This window comes from Oculina patagonica, chromosome 4 (assembly GCF_052425735.1).
Source record: "Oculina patagonica isolate OP01 chromosome 4, crgOcupat, whole genome shotgun sequence".
NCBI lineage: Eukaryota > Metazoa > Cnidaria > Anthozoa > Scleractinia > Oculinidae > Oculina > Oculina patagonica.
Window position 1 is genome coordinate 12,389,846 of NC_135761.1, and position 25,164 is coordinate 12,415,009.

A 25,164-nucleotide genomic window follows, 5' to 3' on the forward strand; every position below is an offset into this window, starting at 1 on the left:
AAAAAATCGTCTTTTTGGCGGTCTTCTCATTGCCTTGAAGCCTTTTGATGTTCAATCAAAAAATCAAGGACTTTCAAGGACCGAAAGCCAGTTTCAAATACTTTCAAGGCCTTGAAAAAGAACTCCTGAAATTCAAGGGTTTTCAAGACCCATACGAACCCTGAATCATTGATTGCGGTTCATTCACATCTTGGAAAATAAAGTTTATACCTTTCTTTTGTTGTTCAAAGACTATTCTGTTAAATAGTAAGTGCACCTTATAATTCTAGCACAAAAACTTAGACGATTTTTTGTTCACATTGTCCCTTAAATGTTCAAAATAAGAGCTTCTTTGGAGTATTAGCCATTTATCAGATTGGGTGAAATGATGTAAGAAAGGCTAATGATGAAAACAACGTTTTAATATAATATTCTCTTGATTTGTGGCCCATGTAGTCTCTGATTCAACTTTGCTTTATTATGTAACCTATCCTTAGGGCAAGAAGATTGTGTGACAAGGAGAAAGGATGATAATAATTAAGCAGTGCGAGATTACATGACCTACTCAACATGACTTAAGTAATCTGACTCCCTGATCTCACTTCTACTGTGGCGAAAACAAATCAGACATATTAGTAAACATCATCTCTATCTTCCTTGTTACCTAACTACTTCTAACAATTCTAGCAAAACTAAATTATCTCTCAAGGAAAGTACACTAAAAGGCCGTTTACATGAAACAATATTGGTCCGGACCTGACCACTTTTGTAGAGAAACAGTCAAGTTGTTGTGGGGCCATAGGTGCCTATGGCCCCACGTCAAGATGACTGTTTCTCTACAAAAGTGGTCAGGTCCGGACCAATTTTTTTCTCGGTCCTGTAAATGTGCTTTAAGATTACAGACTCATCCACTAGTCAACCTTTGACCTCGTCAAATGGAAACATATCAATTATTGCACTAAAATAGATCAAGTTCAAGTTACCATGGTCAGGGGAACATTCACTCGAAAAGGAATGACATGTTCACATAATTTGTGCCCTTTGACACAACCCCCTTTCAGTCTCAAATTCAAGATGCTATTTCTCCCTACATGTTACCATTCCTTTCTTTAAAGTCTTGTTCAAGAATTTGGTGGTTCATCAGGACAAAGTGTCCAGGCTAATAATCAGCATAGCCTCCCATAAAGTCCTTTTTAGGGGCGATCCTGTTTCACTCCTCCTCTGGGGAGGACTTAGTTTTTCGGGGAGGAACAAAGACCGGACTCGAAAAGGCGGCGGAAATTGAGCCTAGGGATGACTGCCTGGGAGGCTATGTTTTAGATCACTGCACAATGTTACACAGTGCGACAAATAGAGTATAGTGTGACAGTGAATTGTGTGACAACACAGACAACAGCTTTTGCTGGAACTTACTTTGTTTCTGAATCACCTCCCTGAGCTGCTCCTGATATAAGAATCACTTCAAAGGTCCTAGAAACAGGAAAAAAGGGGTGTTTCAACTCTGACTGTCAATGAAGACAAAAAAGCAATGGCAAATGCTAATTAAGCCTGTGGGCAGGCTCCCATTTAGGTCTTGCGCATGAATGGCAAAACATAGAGCTAAACAAAAGCTAAAACTGATTTAATTGACATACTTGTGTTTGTTGAGTTCTTCACTGATGGCATTTGCTTCACTGACCATGGGAAGCAGTTCTAACACTTGCTCTTGAGCTCTCTGTTGATCTGTTGATAATAACAACAAATTAAAACAATCTTAGAAATTTTCTGCACGAGTGATTGGTCTAAACATGTCATGTGATGTAGTCAAAACTGGCAAATATGCACTGATATTTGTCCTTGGACATAAATGTTCCTGGAAAAGTTTTTCGTGAGCGAACTGTTTGCTCCTCAGAACAGATAATGCCCACAGATGAACATTGTCACTGCATATTTTTGCACCAAATGGCAGCTATTGCAACAGTTTGTAATAGCCACCATCTGATTTAGTGTCACTGTCACAACAAAACATACAAATTCTGGATGCAAAATCTCATTTCAAATGAAAGCCTAACCATTTCAAAAATCACAAATTTCCTACTGACAATACCAACCCACTACCATTTTAAGACAAAAAGAAAATCAGAGGTTATTTTCAGAGCCCATCCTACCATAAAGTTGACATGGATTCATGTACCGCTCTTGCCAGCCAAGTGGTGCTCACCCTTCACTCCTTCTCAGGAGCACAGGCCTCCTGTTCTGTGCATCCCTTATCTAAATGGTGCAAACTCTTGCCAAGAGACTTGATCTCTGAGTCAAGAGAACGTCTATAGGACAGACTCTCTTATGTCACCATAATTTGGGAATTCCAGGTGAAAGCTTGTCTAGTAATGCCACAAAAGGGGTTTCGCAAGGTGTACCCTCTTGCAAGGTGGAAAATTCTGGAAAGGTATTAAAATATTGCCAAGACAAGATTACCTTTGGAAAGTCCAGATCCAAAGCCTGTGGCAAAACCCTTAGCCTGGGCGATCTCCTTCTGTGCAAACTCCCAGTCCACATTATCAGGGGTTCCTTCACTCTTCTCAGCATTGGCTGGGTTTACCAGAATGTACATGTGATTAGAACCTGTAAAGAGGAAAATATTTTCAACATTTAGAGAAACCACTAACCTCAAATTATAAAACAGATTATAAAAGGTGTTTTTTTTGCTATTAAATGCTATGTTGCAACATTTATACCAAACTGCAGGTTTAATGCATTTGGATAGACGAGCTTGCATTTTCACACGTGTAGAAGCAACCATTTAAACATTTTGGCAATATCTTTTTTTTTCTCATGCCTTTCTTTTAATCTCTATGGAATTTTCATAGTTTTGTTACAGTTTACAGCTTACCAAACAGGATTCTGTCAAAGTTTTTAAGAACACGCTCCCCAGTAAGCGGCATTCCATTCACTTTTGTCTTGGCACCCATTGAGGCAGGCTCAATGGTTATTTCACCATTAGCTGATTTTATCAATGCATGTTGCTTAAGAATGCTGTAAAATAAAAAACAAAACAAAACAAAGGAAATTAGGCTTCATACATGCATGTAGTAAATGGTTTGAACCCAGAAGTATCAGTAGTTCGTAAAGTGTGATTGTCCAGGTTAGAGTAGTTCTAAAAAGATATGTTGTTGGTGACTGACATTTTGACAACCAGAGCAGTAGTCATGCTTGTATGCAAAAAAACAAGATAGGTCACTGAGCAAACTTTTGATAAAAGAGGGACAGTTTTTTGCATGTTTTAATTATTTCCTTTCCCCCCAATTTTACATAGTTTAAGTATACTCATTTCCAGTAAGCTGCAAACACTATGTGTCGATAGAACCCATGGATAACGACTGCAGCTCACGTGCACATGCAGCTGAAAACCCTTTTGAGCCCAGTTTGGAGGCTATGACTACAGTCGGTCTTCATTACTTACCTCAGACCAGTGAGGGGGATATTAGGTGCAGGATCAGCATCTTTTCTTCCTATCTTTGTCTCAGCTAGAAATAAAAGAAATTATTAGCATGCACATTGGAAGGTAAGCACTCTTGAGGCCCTGCCAGGGTAAATTCCGACAAGCGACACGGCCCAAAAAGTAGCGACAGCACATAAAATGAAATTGCGACAAACAATAACCTTTCTCGCCAAACTCCGACAAGTGACAAAAAAGGCCTAGAATGGCCGGTAAAAGAGCGACACCAAGCATTTTGAAATTCAGACAAGCGACTTGGAGACCCCCCTTGCAAGGCCTCACTCTTAATCAGGGTGAGACATCAAAGGGAAACGATAAGCCTCAGTCTGGTCTTTGTTTGTACAAGGGTTACAATATACGCCTACCTTGTTCCAAGAAATGAAAAATCACTCTAGACAGCATGGGATCCTCATTCAAGTTGATCAAATGGGGTACATTGTGAACCTTTTTCTGTTTTTCGCTCTGCTGTCCAACTGAAGTATCACTTTGAGACATCTGGACCTGTTAAGAACAAAGAGGAAGAGTTTTGTGACAAGCTCAGTGAATCACAAATTCTACAAAATTGGTTGTCAAGGATACATGTTTTATCGACACAAAGATGAAGGCAAACGTTTTTACGGCAACAAAACGTTGTTGAATTGTACTGTAACTGTACCAAATACCAACTGTGAACTCTCTGGCTACAATTACGTGTAATAGTTTTTATGAAAACCTTACAATCGAACTAAACTTTAATAAACTCAACAGTAGAATTATTTAAAAATGTTGCAACTTTACTATATACAAGAAACGCATTTCAACAGCAACAGAACGTTTTCTATAAAGTTTTCTTTGTAACTGAAACTCTGACCGTAACTGTTTGTAACTGTCCGTATTAAGCGGGTGTCCGTAAAGCGGGGTTCCACTGTACTTATATCTACCTTTTCATCCCAACTCATCATGCTCTGGGCATTAAACTCCATCTGTGCAAGAAGCTCGTCTCTCATTTGCTTTCGCATTTCCTCCTTCTCTGCCTCACCTGAGGAACATCAATCCATATTAATTTACCCGGTAGTACTTCTAACCATGAATATTGTCGGAAAATATTCCACGTATAATTGATTATTAATTTAGACCGTAACGCAATGCCACGAAATATTAACTATTATACTGATTATTATTAAACAAAAAGGTTGTAACTCGTAGATTTCGTGACATAATTTCGCAACAATGTAAACAAAGTCCGTAGTTTTATTACTGTAAAAGAACTGATGTAATTGCACGCGTATAGCTAGCTAAATTAGGGAAGAGAACGTGCTATTGTGAAATAGGAATTAAATTTAGTAATATTACAATACTTAGGCTTGGGATTTTACAGTACTCGTGATCGTGGGGAAATTACTAGTTTCGCAAGATATGCTATGAAAATTGTAGTAACGTATATTGTAAGGTCAGATCGTGTTAGAATTGTTAACGTAAAGAACTACTGGAATGTTAGATTGTTGAATCGCTAGATTGTTGGATTGTACTTGAGAATAAATCTGTAACGAAGAAATACAGTCCTCTTGATTGTTAACCAGCGACTGCGGGATTTACAAAGATTCCGCGACATCTGGTCCCACGAGCCGGAGAGACTTCGAAATGTCAAGCGAACGAAGGAGGCGAGCTGGCCATAGAACCTATCTGAAGAGTATTCTTCCTGAAGTGGACGAGTGTCTGGAGAGCGACAGTGGAACATCGAAAGCCGAACTTGTCAAATGGAAAGCCACCTTGAAGGAGCAACTGGACAAGATCCTTCCACTGGACGCAACAATACTAGATCAAATCGTGGAAGACGAGAAAGCAAGTGAGAAAGACGTGGCTGACGAGGTCGAGCATAGCGGACGGCTCAAGGCAGACTTGACGTTCAGATTGGCGGCGATAGCAGAGAAACTAGCCGATGAACCGCTGCCATCGTTGCCGCCATCGTTGCCGCCATCGTTGCCCCCACCGCCACTGCAACAGCTCCAACCAGTGCAGAGTAGCGCCTCGAAAACAAAAGTGAGGTTGCCTAAACTGGAAGTACGAAAGTTTGACGGAAAGCTGCTCGAGTGGCAAGAGTTTTGGGATTCGTTTGAGAGCGCCATCCACAAAAATGAATCACTGGAAGACGTCGACAAGTTCTCATATCTCAGAGGACTTCTTGTTGGTCCTGCAAGAACGGCCATCGCGGGATTCGCGTTGACATCCGCCAATTATGAATCTGCAGTGGAATTGCTTAAGAAACGCTACGAAAAAAAGACGGCAATCCAGCGAGCTCACGTAAACGAACTGTTAAACGCTCAACCAGTGTTTAATGAAAGGGACGCCCCACGACTTCGCGGCCTGTACGACTTTCTGGAGACGAAATACAGAGCCTTACAAGCCCTTGGTGTGGACGAGAGTACGTATTCAGCAATCGTGGTTCCGTCGATCTTGGAAAAGCTGCCACATTCATTACGGCTTACGATAACGAGAGGAAAGGAGCATCAGGAATGGAACTTGACGGACTTGCTGAATGCCCTGGGAGACGAAGTTGAACTCAGAGAAGAATACAATGACAGCACACGTCACAGTCACGCAAGAGACTTCCGGAAAAGGGGCGATTTACCTTCCACAACCATGCACGTGGATTCTGAAAAGGAAATGAACTGTGCTTTCTGCTTAGGACGGCACCAACACGAAGAATGTCGCAAGATTCAGGACGTCGAGGAACGTAAGAAAATATTATTTAAGTTTGGTCGATGTTTTAAATGTTTAAGAAGGGGACATTTATCGAAAGACTGTAGTTATCGTAAAGAAGTAGTTTGTAAATACTGTAATGGAAGGCATCATTCAGCACTTTGTATCGCCTCCCAAGGGAACGTAAAAACGTCAGAAACCCAGCGGGTCCCGGGAACTGTAGAGCCAGTGGGAATTGGAAATAGTATGCACGTTGGGACGGGAAAATGCGTCGCTTTACAAACCGCTCAGGCCCAAATAGCGGGTAAGGGTTCCTCAAGGGTCAGGGTACTCTTTGACACCGCGAGTCATAAATCGTTTGTTACATCACGAGTTGTGAAATCGTTTGAATTAGGAACTCTTAGGCGGGAATGGTTGACTGTAAACACTTTCGGGCAAAGGGCTACGGGATCCAACTTGAGGGATGTTGTCGGGATAGATTTGACCCCGGTAGGGGGAGGGAAGGTCATGAGAATAGAAGCGTATGTTGTTCCCGAAATTTCTCACGTGCACAATGAACATCTGGAGATTGCGCGCAAAAATTACCCGCACTTGGCGCAAATATGGCTATCGGACGTTTGCAAGAGTAGTGAGCAGTTAGAAATAGACTTGTTGATAGGGGCAGACTATTTGTGGAGTTTTCAGACAGGCAACGTGGTACGGGGGGAGGTTCATGAGCCAGTTGCGGTAGAAACAGAATTAGGTTGGGTTATTTCGGGTCCATTAACTTACAATCAGCCAGCAGATAGAGAGCGGGTGGTTCAGGTAAACTTCATAGGATGTGACAGTGTTTCCCCAGACAACAGTTTAGACAGAAATATCCAAAGGTTGTGGGACTTAGAAACCCTGGGAGTGAAGGAGTGTGACGGAGTGTACGAAGAGTTTATGGATAACATTTCCTTTAACGGCGCTAGGTATTCAGTAAAACTACCCTGGAAGGAAGGACACGATAGTTTACCTAGTCATTACGAGTTAAGCTTGTCACGTATGAAGAGTCAGATAAGAAAGCTTAGAAAGGAGCCAGAAATACTTGAGGAGTATAGCGCAGTTATGAAGGAACAGTTAGATTCAGGAATTATTGAGACAGTCACGCAATTAGAAAAGGCAGAACAGGTCCACTATATACCGCACCTGGCGGTCGTGCGCCGAGAAGCGAGCACAACCAAAGTTCGTGTTGTGTACGACGCTTCCGCGAAGATAGGAAAGGAGGGGACTTCCCTAAACGACTGTTTACATGTGGGACCATCGCTTAACCCCTTGTTGTTCGATATTTTGCTTAGGTTTAGAGAGAAAAGGGTGGCACTGATAGGAGATATTGAGAAAGCATTTCTCAACATCGAGGTAGATGAGGGAGATAGAGATAGTCTCAGATTTCTGTGGTGCGAAGATGTACACAAGCCCGATAGCAAAATTATAGTGTATCGCTTTTGCCGCGTAGTTTTCGGATTAAATGACTCGCCATTTTTGTTGAACGCCACGCTGAGATATCATATCTCGAAGTACAAAGACGAAGATCCCGAATTCGTGAGAAAGATGCTTGAGAGTTTTTATGTCGACGACCTGGTGACAGGCGAGAAGAATTCAACCGATGCGTTTCATTTGTACGAGACGTCAAAACAGCGTATGGCAGCGGGAGGTTTCAGGCTGCGAAAATGGTTGACAAATGACAAGGCGTTGAGAGATCGCATTGAGCAGAACGAAGAGAAAGAGAGGTCAGAGAGCAGCACATCGGACGCCAGTGATGGAGAGGAAACCTTCGCAAAAATCGCGCTGGGATCGGGATCGGAAATTAAGAAGGGTTGCAAAAAGGTCTTAGGTCTCCCATGGGACTTGGAAAGGGATAGTATTCCGTTTAGTTTTGAGAAGCTTATAGAGCGGGCGCAAAAAATGCAGGCAACAAAGCGCAATTTGTTAAGTTTGCTGGCAGGGTTATTTGACCCCTTGGGACTTATTAGCCCCCTGATTGTTCCTATGAAGATGCTTTTTCAAACACTTTGTTGCGAAAAACGGGATTGGGACGACGAGCTTGAAGGGGAATCAAAAAAGAAATTCAGTGAATGGGTGGCGGATCTTTCCAAAATTGAAGGGATTTCAATCAACCGATGTGTCTATGAAAATCCAAAACAAAGGGTTCTCGAATGTCAGTTGCACGGATTTGGGGACGCGAGCACAAAAGCTTATTGCGCTGTAGTGTACCTAGTTTATGCTACAAATGAGGGGATTTTTGCAAAACTGCTAGCCTCGAAATCCCGGGTAGCACCCGTTAAGACGTTAACTATTCCGCGATTAGAGCTCATGTCCGCAAGAATTTTGGCCCAACTCATGCGGACCGTAAAGAATGCATTAGAATCCCAGCTGGAAATAAGTGGTACCAAGTACTGGTTAGATAGCAAAACAGCGCTCTGTTGGATACAAAACCGGGGGGAGTGGAAGCAATTCGTACGCCACCGGGTGAATGAGATTTTGAAATTGTCACACAAGAAAGATTGGGGGCACTGTCCTGGTGAAGAAAATCCAGCAGACATTGGCTCACGGGGAGCGCTAGGATCGAGACTTAAGAACGAGAAACTTTGGTGGTGCGGGCCGAAATGGTTAACCCAGACAGAAAACGAATGGCCATCAACGATAGAAGTCATGGACACACCCGAAAGTCAAGAAGAACTTAAAAAGACAGCCAATGCGATGGTGGTGGAAGTAGAGTGCTTGCCGAGTGTTGCGAATGTTGTGGACATCAACAGGCATGGAAATCTAGAGAAACTGCTCAGAGTGACCGCGTTTGTGTTCCGCTTCATAAGAAATGTACGCAAAAACCAAGACGGGAAGGCCAAAAGAAGTGGAAGATTGACAAAGGAAGAACTGACCGAGGCCGAACGTGAATGGTTGAAGGCAACGCAAGCTGATTTGCGAAGTCAGAAGAATTTCCAGCAGCTAAAAACCGAGCTAGGCGTAGTAGAGAGTGAAGGCATTCTAAGATGTGTTGGAAGACTGGTTAATTCAGACCTGGAATTTGATGCGCGCAGACCAATTGTCCTCCCGAGAGATCACGCGTACACAACTATGGTGATAAGAGATTGTCACGAGAAGGTGATGCATGGTGGCGTGAGAGCGACGCTCGCCGAAGTGAGGTCGAAGTATTGGATTCCTAAGGGTAGGCAATGCGTAAAGAAAGTTTTGAGTACATGCGTAACATGTAAACGCTTCGAAGGTCAAGCTTACGGCGCGCCGCAGACAGCAGCTTTGCCAGATTTTCGCGTTAGGCAGGCACCAGCGTTTTCGAAAGTAGGCGTGGATTTTGCTGGACCGTTTTATGTTAAAGCGGCTACAGGAGGTATGAATAAGGCTTACATTGCATTGTTTTCATGCTGTGTAACGAGAGCGATTCATTTAGAATTGGTTGAAGATTTGTCTGCTGAAGCCTTCAGGCTAGCGCTAAGGCGATTTACATCGCGGAAAGGCACGCCAACGCTTATTGTTTCAGACAACGCCAAAACTTTTCAAGCAACTGAAAAAGCACTTAACAATCTTTTTAAACATCCAGAGGTAGCCAGCGAATTAGACAGGAAGAGAATAGAGTGGCGATACAATTTAGAAAGGGCACCCTGGTGGGGAGGGTTTTTTGAGAGAATGGTTGGAAGTGTGAAAGCGTGTCTTAGAAAGGTGTTGGGTAATGCGAGATTAAGTTTCGCCGAGTTGTCAACAGTACTAGTAGAAGTGGAGGGGACGTTAAATTCACGACCACTAACGTACGAGTACGATGAGGTTGAGCATGAAGTTTTAACACCCTCGCACTTAATTTATGGTAGGAGAATCCAGTCTATGCCAGATGAGATAGCTGAGGAACCAGAAGAGAATGAGAGTAGTTGCTATGAAAGGTTCAGGTATTTGACAGAAAGGCTAACACATTTCTGGAAGAGGTGGAGGAACGAGTATCTAGTAAACCTTAGAGAATTTCACCGCGCAAAATCAGGTCGTGCAGTTAGGCAAGTTAAAGTTGGGGACGTAGTTACAGTTTTTGAAGAGAACAAAAAGAGAGGAAAGTGGAAATTGGCAGTGGTAGAAAGTCTTATCACAGGTAGAGATAGTGTTGTCAGAGGCGCAAACGTAAGAGTCATTGCCAAGGGAAAACCTGTGCGCATTTCCAGACCTGTTCAAAAGCTGTACCCCATAGAAGTCCAAAGTACCTTTGAAGGGAGGAATCAAGTTAGGATTAGGCCGGTAAGGGAACACGCTAGGCGAAACCCGACAAGATCGGCTGCTTTAGATTCTAGATGGAAAACAAAACAAATGCTTGACTCGTAGGCGAGTCAAGGGGGGAGAGTGTCGGAAAATATTCCACGTATAATTGATTATTAATTTAGACCGTAACGCAATGCCACGAAATATTAACTATTATACTGATTATTATTAAACAAAAAGGTTGTAACTCGTAGATTTCGTGACATAATTTCGCAACAATGTAAACAAAGTCCGTAGTTTTATTACTGTAAAAGAACTGATGTAATTGCACGCGTATAGCTAGCTAAATTAGGGAAGAGAACGTGCTATTGTGAAATAGGAATTAAATTTAGTAATATTACAATACTTAGGCTTGGGATTTTACAGTACTCGTGATCGTGGGGAAATTACTAGTTTCGCAAGATATGCTATGAAAATTGTAGTAACGTATATTGTAAGGTCAGATCGTGTTAGAATTGTTAACGTAAAGAACTACTGGAATGTTAGATTGTTGAATCGCTAGATTGTTGGATTGTACTTGAGAATAAATCTGTAACGAAGAAATACAGTCCTCTTGATTGTTAACCAGCGACTGCGGGATTTACAAAGATTCCGCGACATCCATAGTGTCTAATTTGTTTTAGTTTTGGGATCTTCCCACATGGTTCTGAAGTATAGGGTTACTTCATTTTAATGAGATTTAATGTGATCTCTTTTTAATGCAACCTTGCCTTTATTTCTTAATAAGTCAGTTTTTTAGAAAACAATGTGTATGTGGTAGAAAATAAAGCATTAGCTGGAATGAGCCAGAATGAAGTAAGGGCAGGGCTAGGATGGATACTTGAGCTAATGTGAATCAACGGTCAGCCAGGCGACATACAGGGGCATAGCAAAACATGGAGTACAAGAATTCCTGGATTCATTATTTCCTCCTACATGTATGATGTATTTAACTGCAGCTGTACTAAGGTAAGTAAGTTAGTGAATGTAAGCAAGTGAATAATGTGAATAGACAAACTGAAAAAAGCAACAGGACAGAAGCTTTGTTTTGAATGTTTTTTTTTACTGCAGCTAAGCTGTGTTTGTGCAGGTTTTCATTGTTGGTTTTTTTTCTTTTGTCATAATAAAATTTTAGCAAACAGTGTATTGTACAATGTGTTGTTCCAGAAAATATCCATACCCCTCCCACGGAAGGCTTTTTTGTTTGAATCCCCCTGCCGCTCCATAAATTCCAGGTAAGTTCCATACTTTCCTTAAAAGTTTGGGCTTTTGAGATCCCCACCCCCTCTTGGAATTTCCAATGACCTTCCATGGGGTGGGTATGGATATTTACTAGAACTGCACAATAGGTTTAACAATAACAACTTCTGTAAATTAATAATGCAAATTTACAGAAGAGGAAAAATATTGCAAATTAGAAAATGATACTTATTGACCATTTTGTCAAAAAAGAAAAGGCTATATTAGTATTCCCATACAAGAACAATGTATAGAACATACTCATTTCTCTGCCACCAGTGTCCAGGGTGAGTCCTCCACCTTCAAACATTTTCTTTAGCTTTTCATTTTCTTCTCGTAACTCACGAATCAGTTTGTCCATTGGATTTTCATTAACCACTGCCTTGTTTTTGATCTTCTTTGCACGATCGGCATATCTGTTGAAACAAAATGCAGTCTGAACAACTGGTACTAGTACATAAAAGAGAACTCTTTGGTCAGGAGAGCAATAAACACAAGCAATTTGCTTTGTCTACTGTATGTAGTGTTCATTGTTTGGACTAAAATCTAACATTGCCTTATCTGTAAAATGGAACAGAAAATCAAATTGATTACAAAATCTACATTTTGGATTGACTGAATTAGGACCACTACCAATGCCTGTAAGTTTCTAAAAAAATTTTCTAACATTTAACGATTCATCAAGTTAAATCAAAGGAAATCATAACCGTGACAGTGGTATTAAATCTGATCTTAATTAGCACAATTTTTCAGGATTTAATTTAACCATTTTGTCCTTATTTTCAGTTGCAATTAAGAAGGTATTTAACACGAGAGACAGTGTTTCATCATACTTCCAAACACCTCGAGTTTCGTCAAAAAGACTGCACTGCGTATTGTATGACAATGTTCAACCCTCTTTCTCTGCTTAGTGTTTGGAAATGCAATGAAACACAGCCTCTTGTGTTTGATGTATCACATAAATGTCATGCTTACGGCACCTCAACGTTCCCAGAGTTTCATCATAATTGATATCAGCTGGAGACAATGCAGCTATCATGATGGTCTTGCTGTTGCCGCCCAAAGCATTCTGAAGCAGTTTGGTGAGCACAGAGTCACGGTATGGTACCATAACCTTTTTTTTACCCATAGACAGGTCAGCCAAGGCGGAGATCACGTTACCCAGTGCGGACAGGGATTTGTTGATGTTGGCGCCTTCCTTGAGTCTGTCTCCTGTGGCACCAGTGCTGTCTGCTCTTTCACTTCCTGGTAAATTTGTGACAAATAAATAAAAATGATTTATCGTGCTGCAGTTTTCTAATTAACAATTAGACTACGAGCCCAAGTTTATAATGAGTGAATAGTCAACAAGGGGCAGCCAAGTTGACTATGGCTCATAGAAAACGAGGGCAAGTAGTCTTACTAATATTGTTTTTGTACAAAATGTAAAGAATTGTTGTTGTAGAATTGTGAGGCTTGAACCAAGACCACTTAATCTTGGAGTCTAGTGCACAAAACCATAGGTCAAAAAGCTGCCCAGTGGAGACCAAACTGTACCCTCCCTGTCCCTGGGAGGTGCGGTGACCTAATGGTTAGTGCGTCGGACTCTGGATCTAGCATTCTGGGTTCAAGCCGTAGCCGGGGCACTGTGTTGTGTTCTTAGACAAGACACTATGCACTCGTAGTGCCTCTCTCCACCCAGGTGTATAAATGGGTACTGGCGAATTAAATACTGGGGGTACCTAACCCTGCGATGGACTAGCATCTCATCCAGGGAGGTGTAGAAATGTACTCCCAATGGCTTCATAATACGGATACCAGGATAAGCTCCAGCATGATGGGCCACTAGGCTTGTATGCAGACTTTACCTTACCTTCTCAAACACATTAATAATTCATGATTTGACAAGCCAATCAGGATACGCCAATTTGGTCAGGTACGTGTGGTTTGAAAACCCGATGAAGCACTGGACAGAGGCTTTTCCACGATAGTTTGATGAAATATCAAACTCTAGAGTTTGATAAAACGTCAAACCCTTGTGATGCAAGGTTATCCTAATTTAAATATTAATGACACAAACACCGACTGAATAGACAAGCTTCTGTTTCTCGGGTTAAGTAGAATCACTCTAAAATTTACGTTTATAGTGCTAGTGTAAGTCAGAAACATTCCTGAACATCTCGTAGGGATCGACCACCGTTCTTATTCCCAACCAAGTTTTTGGTGAACGAATTTTGTGAGCCAATATTTTAAAAATAGACCATCCAGGTCCTCCAACTTCTCTTCAAGACTTTGCACGCGGTGAACATCATAATCCTTAAACACACTTCCCGGGTCAAGTAAAGAAGCTTAAAGGGATTTTTGCTTGCGCACTGTCTGGCAAGTTTGATTCTCAAAACCTCAACGGCTCACTTGTCCACTATGCTTTGACTGTGCAAACAAGAAATTTTCTTGCACATTTTTGGGCGGCCGAAACCGGCGATATTCATCCTCAGCAAACCTGTCCAGGTTTCAAAACTAGCAGGACGCCACTGCATGCAAATTGTGGCGGCTTGAAGTAAACAAGCTTAGTTGTGAAAAACACGGATCTTACATAATCATCTCAAACTATGCGCTAATTAAACAAAAGATAGCAACAGTTCAATGTTTTCGTGAATAGTATCCTTTGTAGGCAATAAGGCCCCGATTGAAAACTGTACGCTAGTTAAACAAAAGAAATAAAAAATTAAGTTTTCGTGAATAATATATTTTGTTTGCAATTAGGTGCCGATTGAGAAGCCATTTCAAAAACTCATGCTTCGTGTTTCATCGGGGTTTCCAAACACTCGAAAACAATAAAAGCACTCGGCCTGCGGCCTCGTGCTTTCATCAGTTTTCTCGTGTTTGGAAACCCCGATGAAACACTCGCATTCGTTTTTGAAATATTACTTACCTTGCCCTCCCTGCCCACTTTATAAGATATGAACAGCTTGTACACAAACCTGCCAAATCCACCAAGTTGATGTTACTACTCTTCTTTGTTTCCTGTCCTGTAGCATTCTTGCTGATCTGGTCAAACACAATTGTCACCACTGTGTGAGCCCTAGAGCTTGTCGCATTCATCTGCGTCGCAGCCACTGTTCGATTGGCTGTGCCTAAAATTTGAAATAAAATGAGTTTGTCAGTAATTGGTGCATTTACTTCTTCCCCTATCCTTCGAAACAGGATTTTGAGTCAGCATATCTCCATTCCAGTTATCACGCTGGGCAAGCTGCGGGAATTTTTGCTACCAAATCAATGCAATTCTGTAGGGGCTTTTAACACTTTGACACATTATGACCAACCACCATCTACAGGTCAGGAGAGGTAAGTTTGCAGTTTTATGCCTTGATACCTTCTCATCATTGAAAAGTGGAATCCTGACTCAAAATCCTGACTCAAGATCCTGACTTTAACCTTAGATTATTTCCTTAATGTCATGTATGTCATTGTGACATAAAGGCTAACTTGTCACCAAAAGATGAGCTTACCGTATTTTCTCGGTTATAAGGCGCACTCGGTTATAAGACGCACCCTAAACTTGGCAACTTTGTCATGTCAAGTTTCCAAACTAAAAATTTTGCGAAAACACTCGGTTATAAGACGCACCATGAGTTTGGGAGTTAAAAAGATGCAGTCATCGATTTAAGGACAGTTCTCCATACAGAATTTGAATGTTTGAATGTTGTTCGTACTCCTTGGCACAATTTTCGAGTAAAGAGGTGAGATTTCTTGCTGATATAAGACGTAAATTTGCTCGAGGTAAACATCTTTTCATCGTTCATGCTTCGAATTTGGCTGCTTAGTAACCTGGCAGATGTGTAGTTACCAGTGACCACTGAGTTTGTAGCTTGGTTACCAAGTACCCAAAGCATGCTTCGTCTCGCTTCGCACTTTGTTTATCGAGTGTTTTTCAAAGATTCTCAGGCCTTTTTTGGTGTTTTCCTTGTCTTCTAAAGTCATTTATCAACTTTCCACGATGAGAAAGGTTTGTTTAATATAAGTATGCTTGATTTTCTTTGTCTGTTTCAACATAATGCTGACAAAAGCAGTTGTTACCAAAACTTGTCAACTCATCAATGCCGCGATAATAAACTTCACGTTAAAACTTGCTGTTTCTTGTTCTAGAAGTGTGAAATATTATAAAAGTGAATGACCAACACCAAGAGTTTTCTTTTTTCTTATTTTAACTGCAAGTTTCGGTAAAATGGCGGCCATACTTGATTTTGTTGGGCGAAAATACTCGGCTATAAGACGCACCCCAATTTTGGTAAAAAATTCCTTAGAAAAAACAGATTTTTCTTGAAAAAACCGTGCGCCTTATAACCGAGAAAATACGGTATATAAGGCCCTTCTGGAAAGGTAGAGCCACACGTGCTTCAAGCAGGGTGACCAGGTAGTCTTAGTAACCCTGGCAGCAGCAACAGCAAGGCACTGTCTCACTGAAGGAATCAGTGGAAATAACTTCTATCTATCTGACAATGTTAACGTTACACTCTTCATGACAGTCATGTACCTTCTTCAATTCGACTTTCGATGTCTGCATAACTGACCACTGCCACTCTCTTTAAGTTTTGAACAAAGAAATTCCCCTCCTTTGGGTTTTGACGAACCTGTGATGAGCAAAATTCAGCAAATATCAGTAATTTGTACTGTCTTGTTAGCTATGAAACTTGTTATTTTTTTGGGTCAAGGATCTGTCACGTCTTTTTTTGGTCTTTAATAAAAAAAATATGCATATTTTTTTTAGTCTTATCTCCTAGTGAACTTTTCATTTCGGGTTTTCGTTGCGATCAGTGGATCAGAAAATATTCATTTGAACTTTTTTTCAGTGACGTGTGTTCCAGAGATATTTAAGTCTTGTATTTTTTGGGTTAGAAATTTTGATGCCAGGTATTTTTTTGGGTCTAAAATTTCAGGCTTGTGTATTTTTGGGGGTTTGCAATATGAAGCTCCGTCGGACCCCCCCCCCCCCCCTGTCATGTATATGTTGTGGTTTAATTTTCATCTTGGTTCATTTTTTTCAAACCAGTTTATTTTTTTCAAACCAGTTCAATTTTTTTAAACCAGTTCAATTTTTTCAGGTCTTAGCACTTGTTGACAGGATTTCAGTAAATTTCCATTAGGTATCCACTTTGTTATTATGGCTAATATTTGTGGTGATGCTTCTGTTCCAAGACAGAGGCTCTAACAAGTACTATTAGGTTTTTACGGGTAATTATTATTGTTTTACATTTTATTTTATTTTTAACTTCATGATTTACTCTTGAGTAACAAAACAGAAAGTCACTGCACATTAATCTAAAAGTAGTTAAGTTATTGCCATGATGTTTTCATAATAAACAAGCTGCAAGACTTAATTTGAATTGAGTCTTTTTTTTATCGTTGTCATTATTTAATTTTCACCAGTGCTGTACAAGCAGTGTCTGACATTTGCAGAATTTAGAATGCCGAATTCCAAAGGCGGAAATATTACAGACTGTAGAATCGCTTTGCTTGCGGTTAGCTTCACCCCAGTTTGCTTGCGGTTAGCTTCACCCCAGTTTGCTTGCGGTTAGCTTCACCCCATTTTGCTTGCGGTTAGCTTCACCCCAGTTTGCTTGCGGTTAGCTTCATCCCAGTTTGCTTGCGGGTTAGCTTCATCCCAGTTTGCTTGCGGTTAGCTTCTGTTTGAGCTTAGGGGTATTTGTACATGCTTATCAGGGTTAGGCACTTGTTTAAGTGAGAAGGATTAAGCACTCAGTTTAGTGATTAGGGTTAAGCACTCAGTTAATAAGTGATTAGGGTTAAGCATTCAGTTTGGACGGTTAGCTTTTATTTGAGGTTAGGGCATTGCACAACAAAGTCACCTATGCTTTTTCACCCAGTCACTAATTAAAAACAACAGGTATTTAGAATTTGATATTTGAGTTTAACTTTATTCTAAGAAAAATGCATTTAAATACCCTTTCTACATGCTGCAGAAAATGACAACACAGTAGTATATTCAAGTTTAATGTTCTGAGTGCTAGCTGTTCAAGGATATGAACTGGTGGGTGAAAAAAGTAATTACAATTTCTTCAATTTTTCCCAGAAGGAGATTTGAATGAAGGAACAATGTCTTGTCGACACGATCAACTTTAATAGAGATTAAGTCTCCAACTGAAGAAGTAGCGTTTGAATACTCTTTGTGTCTCTCCGGAAGTTTTAGCGCCTTAGGCTACACCATGATTTTAAAAGCTAATGAGCTGTTATGTTCATGGCCCACTTATGTTCCTTGCTGCAATCGCATGAACAGTTACGAGAATCCATTAAATCAATCTTCAGGAGAGATAAAAGTTTCGGACATTGAATAGGTTTATCAACAATCTTAACACAACTTGTGCTCCACTGCTGCTCCGCATGAAAAACTGTACGAACAGATGGACAAACATGGCTGTCACTTTCACGTTGACTTCGGAATAGTTGTCATGTCTGTTTACAAGTAATTTCTCAACCACGATGAGCAGCTCGAAGGAGAAATAGCACTTCGTAAAAATCTCTTTTAGCCACCACTTTACTTTTGTCTGCTGAAATAAGCCCACTTCTTACTTGTCATTGTCGAGATATCCCACTTTGATCGTTCGATCGCTGTCTTCTTTCGAGTGAATTCCAAGCTGCTTCACGGTCTGGTATTTCAGGTAAGCTTGGCTTTGCTAATGTTAAAGAACTTGTCTTCGATAAATAGCGTTATTGGCGGCGATTCTTTTTTTCACTTGTTTCTCTTTCAATGCCGCTAATTCTTTACAAAATGTTTCTTTCGAAACACATATGGCACGGTTCAGCCATCTTTCGAATTTTTTTAAGTCTCATTTGCTGTGAAGTGCGCATGTACGCATATTTAGCGGAGCGAATGGGAGTCTGGGACCGAATAAGTTATAATAACAACAAATCTGGGTGAAATGTGCAACAAATCCTTCGTGGTCAAGAGGTTAAAGGCGCAGTACTACAGAGCGAGAGTTGAGCGAGAGGTCAGTGGATCAGGACCAGGTAAGGTTAGAGAAAAAAAAAAATATCTGTGTATAGGGGGTAGTGGGGATAGCAAAAAAAGGGGGGAGGGTGTAGGGTATATCAGGGGGGAGGTGAAGGGGAGGAAGAGAGGGAGGTAGGGACTGGAAATTTCCCGTAATTTTTCCGTGTTTATTCTTTTCACCCTCCTAAAAATACCATGCCCCTATTTTTCACCACACCCCAAAAGATGAAAGCCCTTTTCAGACAGTTGATAAATAAACTGGTTTAAAAAAATTGAACTGGTTCAAAAAAAATAAACTGGTTTGAAAAAAAATGAACCACTGACAAAAATTAAACCACAACATATACTTTGAGTACCCCCCTGGGTCAATTCTACACAAAATAAAAGATAGTTTTAACTTACCTGTAGACCACCCTTGGGGTTATTCTTGACAAGAAGGTCACGAACTTGTTCATTGTAAATCTCTAACATACTAAAGGACACTTGGTATTTCTGTGCAATGGAAAAACAAATCAAAATTAAAAGGCCTAGATGAAACTTCTCTCCATGGTACACACAATTTACAGTTTGTATAGAGTGCAATCGTCTAGGTAGGAGTAGTTCTGAAAAGAACTGTTGTTAGTGACTGACGTTTTGAAATTTGACAACCACAGCAGAAGTCGTCTTCAGAGTCAAGTAAAAAGTTGTTGTCAGTCAATGATGTTATAAAGTCTGGTCCGTTGAAGCTGATTGGTCAGTTCTGTCATGATGTTATTGTTAGTAAGCCTCGTGGGAAGATTGTCTTGAAACAGTAATTGGTCAGTTTCGATCCATCTAATTTGACCAACCAGACGAATTAAGCGGCTTGACTTTTTTCCCTTCGTTTCAGATTATGACAATGAATACAAGACAGTGAAAAATAAAAATAAAACTGGTTTGAAAAAGAGAGCAACTCTTTACAACCAAAGGGCTTCAAATCATGCTTTTCTTTAATGCAATTTCTATAATGATTATCATAATAAACTATTTGGCATCAGGACCAAGTCACACTTGACTTGCACTTACGATATCTCCTGAACTATTGGTCATTGCTTTAAACAACTCGTCGCAAGTGATGGGAACAATTCCCCTAAAAACAAAAAATGTATTTTCTGATTGTTAATGTGCAGTTCCAAAAATTGCCCATAACAACCTCATAAAAGGTCACTGGGGTCTCAAGGGGTCTCAAAGGCCAAATTTTTTAATTGACAGCATGAAACTTAACTGGAATTTCCAGAGGGGTGGGACCATGAGGGTTTCAACCAAAAGACAATCAAGGTTATAAGCCTGTCTGGAGGATTGTTCTGTTCAGATTGTGGAAGATGCTTAATCCTCACAGTGCTCCCTCTTTACCCAGGGATTTAACTGGGTACCAGCAAATTCTGGGGTTAACTGGGCGAAAATGCTGGGGGGAGGGACCTGCTAATAGACTTGCATCTTAATCAGAGTACTGCTTTTGTCATTCCTTTATTAACAGCTCAAAGCATGGTTATGTTCTAATACATTGACATGAAAAATGACAGCTATCAAACCAAATCAAGTTAGTTCCGACTACTTACTTGTTGTTTCCATATCCAACCATGGAATATGACTTGCCAGCCCCTGTCTGTCCATAGGCAAATAGTGAACAGTTGAAACCTGCGAGTAAAATATGAAGTAAATTATTAGAAACAAGTGAAAGTACAGTCAAACCCCTTTATTTATTTCCAGTCTGGAATGGGATATCAAATTATACATTTTGGACTAGGATAGTGTGTGGAAATGCATCTTTAGGTCTAAGAGGGATAGAGGTTCTAAGGTTGCAGCACAATAACTCTTCTTACAACATTCTAGAGTAATTCCCTCCCTCCCTTACTGGGAAAGAAAGGCACCAAGCTGAGCTGCCATAAAATGCTGGTTATAAGCCCTGGGCTTATACAACTTTGTAAGGGGTTTTGGCTGGGATTATAACTGGGGGAGCCTATATCCAGAGGGGCTTATATGGTAAGCAGCATTAAAAAACTGATTGGAAATGAGCTGGAGTCTGATAGTACAATGTTTTGGGAGAACCTTGGCAAGTTTATATGGAAAAGTTAATAATAATAATAATAATAATTTAAAAATTTATATAGCGCTTTTTACATGTGCTGATCAAAAGCGCTTTACAGTAATTTCATTAAAAACAATAAAAAGAATACATATACATAAAACAACTAGAACCTAAAGATAAAATGTGATAAAAATTTAAAAAGATACATTAAAATGCTGATCTAAATAAAAATGTCTTAAGTTTACTTTTAAAAACACCGAGTGTCGCAATAAGACGCAGGTCGGCAGGCAAACTGTTCCATAAAGCGGGTGCTGATGAAATGAAGGACCTGCCGCCAAGTGTAGGGCGCATTGTCTCCCGTGGAACTTCTAATAATAGGCTACTATTTGAGCGTTGGATATAAGTTGGATATAGGGGAAACTTTATATTTGGAAGGCTTAAAACTGGAATGTTTTTTGTTAGCAGAATAGTGGCCCTATTACCAGCAGGGCTTATAAGCAGGCATTATAACAGGCATTTAACAGTATGGCAAATTAAAAAGGTTTGATAAAGGAACAACTAAGCATGCAGTGAAAAAACAAGTGAAGCCGTGTGTCTTTTGTACTGAGGTACAAAATTCATACAACCATATCAGTTGCCATGGAAACTGAATTTTTGTTAGTTCTTTAATGATTTTGACTGTTTCTTTGCCTGTGCAAACAGAATTGATTGCATGCATAGCCATAGCTTTACTATATTGCAAAAAGGAAAAATATTTTAAAAAAGTAACATTGTACTGCTAATTAAAAATAGGTACATTTGTACAATATGTTTATTAGGCTTCTCAAAGTAGCCAGTATTTAAATACGGAAAAAATAATTAATTTTAACACAGGATAGCTGGTCAGCTGGAGAGCTTTTCATGACACTAAATAAATAGCGAGATAAATAATTTACATTTAATCAATTGGAAATTGAACAATACATTTTATCTACTTCCTAATTATGGAATCAACAGACTTTGAATAAAGGCTCTACAGAGATTTGAATCAAACGAGAATCTCAGAAAGTCGCACTTCTGTTCAGCTGTTTTTATAGTACCAAACAATTAAAAATAGGTGAGAGCATGCAGCTAAAAATATATACAGACAGAGTAATGTATTCAAACTGAAACAGGAACTAAAATCACAATCTTCATATAAATATAAGGCGACCACTTCTACTCTCGATACTTCACCAAACTGGACCAAATATAACTATAGAGAGTCTTATTGTAATATTGCACTTATAAATTTGCACACTACTAGAATGAAGAGTATGATTAACTGAAATTAAGTTTACGTGGAAACCAAATGATGAATAAATTAAAGTTAACATCACTTTAATTTATTTATGCCGGTGCGGCATGCTGATTTTAATATAAAGTTTGAGAAATATAGCAAGTTGACCACGCTTAACCTTTACCGTGTGGCTAAATTATACATCGATCTCTTTTAAAAGTAAACATCGTGGATTGGAAGATATCTAGATGTTGTCTGGTTTACAATAACCTCACCTTCAAAAGCGTTTTTCAAGACACCCTGTCCTAAATCATCAAAAACTTTACGCTGGGTCGCGTATTTGTCATTATCCGCCACAAGGTAGCCATTTTCATCCTCGTGAAAGCCATCGTGAGACCTGTAATTAAGTAAAATGGCTCTTATCTTCGTAACGATAAACAGTTAGGCCCTCAAATTGAATATAGGAGTTTGTTTAGGGTGTGTATACATCCATAAGCTTTTAATATAAAATGAACTACGCTATAAGCTGACTCCAAATCGGCAAATCAAGGTACATGACATTTACAATCAAATTTTGGAGACTCACCAATAAGAGAAATCAAACGTGAACTGTACGACGGGCAGGATGAAAAGGAAAGGAAAAGAAATAAAATTTGGTTAGTTAGATGACTTGTTACGCAACGCAAGCTAAACGAGAAGAGCTGTCGCTGTAATCGCCGGTAGCGAGTTGATGACAGCGCAAACGAACAAAAACATTAAAGCGAAAGCCACTTTCTCACCTCCTTTGGCGGGTTTCCTGTGTGAAAGAGTAAAAAAAATAACAAGAAACAAATCAGTTGGTACAAGAACTAAAAGCATCTTTGGGAAACCTTTCGCAGAAAGTTTGCCGTAAAGCAGCAAAGTAAACATTCCAAAAGCGCGAAGACGAAAAGCTCCAATCCTACCTGGATTCTCCGGGTCCGTGATTTGGGTGAGAGCTCCTATCATGTCAAGAACAAGCTTCGCCCCACGGTCTTTCTCTCTGCAAGGAAAAGCAAGCGTTAACGTTTTGGAACACTATAAGAAAAATTGAGCTGTTGTGATTTACTTACCGCGAGTTGAAAGGCCGGACTCGGACGGCCACCTTCACCCTGCAAGATCATAAAATCGCGATTAGTTTTTTCGTCGCTGTCCAAAGAGTTAAATCCCAGACAAAGATAACTTACGACTCCGCCATGGCAGGCTTATCGAAGAATCAAACGATTTCTTTCTCTTGAGACCCCAATTACGACGACTATCAAGTTAGGTACAAACTTATCGGCGCTTCCACTCAACTGCAAGCTCTCCCTCCAGGCACAAGCGAAAGTCTGATTTAGCGACGAGGGAAGAGGGGGGACCTGAGCCTAGTGCGGGGGTGGGGAGGGTAGTGGCAACGCAAACCCTTGGTGGTTTGATTTTGGATTGCAGCACTGTGATTTACAATGTATTCACGTTAAAAAAAAAATGATTTTGCAAGGTTAAAATCGCCATGGCAGACGACTTCATTTATGAAAACGACTTTTTATTTTATTTTTGCCTTTAAAAACACCTGCACTACAAAAGAGGGGAAAAAACAAATAAACTTGCAAGAATGTCATGACACGGTGAAGAGAAGTCCGCCTACAGGAGAGCAGAATTGCGACATAATTTTACCATTCATTATTTCGTCTACAGAGGGTCTTCTCAAGTTTGTTTCGGGTTTATTTTTTTAATAAACTATTGTGTTTCCGTCTCGTTCAATATTCCTGTTGGCATTTCAGTGGTGTCATTAAGCAAACAATGTAACAGTCCAATCAAACAGTAAGTTGAATTTCATCCAGAAATTTGACAGACTATCAAACTAATTTCTTTTAGTGTTTGCTAATTTTGTGGACAGTAACAGCAGCTGCACTGAAATTGATAGGACTTACGAAGATGATTTTTAACTAGAATTCTAAGAAAAAAATCGAAAAGCTTACAGCGATCCTCTTAATTTTATTTTTGGAATTGTTCCATTTTAAATATTTCTCGATGATTTCCGATGTTTAGAGGTAATTTGTGAATGGAAACTTGTGTCGCGATAAAAATTATGAAACGCTGCTTTGTTTATAAAGTGAGAGTTAAGTAAGAAAAAATACAAAAATATGACAGACACGAAGTGATTGCAAGACTCCTTATTATTTCAGTGACACACGGCTTAATATTGAAACATAGACGCGCAAGACAAGCGGATCAAAGCAAAAAAAAAAAATTTAATAATGTTGTAATGGCCTTTACGGCAAGCTCCAAGGTGAAATCACGGCATCTACGGCAAGATCCAAGTTGAGACAGCGATCATTCCCCCCCCCCCTGACCTCAAACGGGAACCATTCGATGCTGTATCCATGACAATAGCTGAGTATTGATCCATAACAGTTTAGAAGAACAATGGAGAGAGGCTATGGATTGAATACCTCTGTTGTTACATAAACTGGGCCGATGTAATTCCTTCGACACGGCGCTTTCGAGCTTTCGTATTCAACCACAACATTTTTAAGGAAGATGATTCCATTATTAACGCTACGCGGAAATCGGTCTGTTTTAAGCTGAAACACTATAAAATAAAATAAATGCAATTTTTATTTAACGTTCATATAACTTTTATAACGACTTGAGCTAATTGTGAACTCATGGAACTTACATACGTCACTGTATTGAAGTGTTTCTTTGCAGTTCACTGCGTCCGAATTACATTCAAATTTAATTGCGTCAAGTAAGTACAATAGTTCAGTTCTAGTTAGCACAATAATTACTCAGTCCCACCGGTTTAAAAATCACTAATTTATGCACGGACAGATTAAAAAGGTGCGAAATGTCACTTAGTTTTGTTCAATTTCCATTAGACTCCAAAGAAACCATCACTTTTGAAGCACTGTTTTCACTTCATAATTCATTAGAAACGGCCCCAGCTGTCTGGAACATTGTTGTTCTGAGGTGTAGTGAGAATAATGAAAGATCGAAAACCATAATATAAGTAGAAACAAAGCTCACAAAGAAACCCAACTAAAAATGATCAACATAGGAAAAATCAACCAACTTATATTCGTAACGTGAAGCAATTTTATGCAGGGCTAAGAGGGAATTAACGAATGTCTTCGGTGGTCCATGCTGCTAATTTACGACATTCATGAAAAAACAATTGTAATAGACAATGATGGTATTGTCACTGAATATTGAAAATGGCAAAAAAGCAACTAAGCAGTTTAATC

General features: G+C 39.9%; 3 protein-coding genes across 4 annotated transcripts in view; 2 read left to right on the top strand and 1 right to left on the bottom strand.

Annotated features, from left to right (window-relative positions):
• The window catches only part of LOC144651429 (kinesin-like protein KIF28), a 31,926-nt gene extending 8,653 nt beyond the window's left edge, over positions 1-23,273 (bottom strand). The window contains exons 1-21 of one of the 2 annotated variants that reach the window (XM_078511362.1): positions 23,125-23,273; positions 23,011-23,049; positions 22,864-22,940; positions 22,699-22,715; positions 22,506-22,528; positions 22,195-22,316; positions 20,192-20,270; positions 19,659-19,722; positions 19,017-19,106; positions 16,140-16,236; positions 14,587-14,739; positions 12,607-12,871; positions 11,888-12,042; positions 4,375-4,472; positions 3,820-3,955; positions 3,419-3,482; positions 2,849-2,991; positions 2,434-2,580; positions 1,614-1,701; positions 1,393-1,449; positions 545-586 (exon numbers count right to left, since the gene is read on the bottom strand). In XM_078511362.1, the coding sequence (XP_078367488.1) occupies positions 545-586; positions 1,393-1,449; positions 1,614-1,701; positions 2,434-2,580; positions 2,849-2,991; positions 3,419-3,482; positions 3,820-3,955; positions 4,375-4,472; positions 11,888-12,042; positions 12,607-12,871; positions 14,587-14,739; positions 16,140-16,236; positions 19,017-19,106; positions 19,659-19,722; positions 20,192-20,270; positions 22,195-22,316; positions 22,506-22,528; positions 22,699-22,715; positions 22,864-22,940; positions 23,011-23,049; positions 23,125-23,135 (1,967 nt within the window). In that variant the 5' untranslated portion in view covers positions 23,136-23,273. The remainder of the gene's footprint in view (positions 1-544; positions 587-1,392; positions 1,450-1,613; positions 1,702-2,433; positions 2,581-2,848; positions 2,992-3,418; positions 3,483-3,819; positions 3,956-4,374; positions 4,473-11,887; positions 12,043-12,606; positions 12,872-14,586; positions 14,740-16,139; positions 16,237-19,016; positions 19,107-19,658; positions 19,723-20,191; positions 20,271-22,194; positions 22,317-22,505; positions 22,529-22,698; positions 22,716-22,863; positions 22,941-23,010; positions 23,050-23,124) is intronic. The other variant, XM_078511363.1, reaches the window with a different exon arrangement.
• LOC144651591 (uncharacterized) lies at positions 5,075-5,971 on the top strand (the record flags this gene model as incomplete). Its single annotated transcript, XM_078511536.1, has 1 exon — positions 5,075-5,971. A coding segment is annotated over exon 1 (897 nt), but the record flags the coding sequence as incomplete, so codon positions are not given.
• LOC144651592 (uncharacterized) lies at positions 5,984-10,932 on the top strand. Its single transcript, XM_078511538.1, has one exon. The coding sequence runs from the start codon at positions 6,074-6,076 to the stop codon at positions 10,469-10,471; it is 4,398 nt and encodes a 1,465-aa protein (XP_078367664.1). The 5' UTR covers positions 5,984-6,073; the 3' UTR covers positions 10,472-10,932.
• Positions 23,274-25,164: the final 1,891 nt, after the last annotated feature.

Coding starts and splice junctions, on each gene's coding strand:
- LOC144651592 (XM_078511538.1), top strand. CDS start 6,074: ATGCACGTGGATTCTGAAAAGGAAATGAACTGTGCTTTCTGCTTAGGA.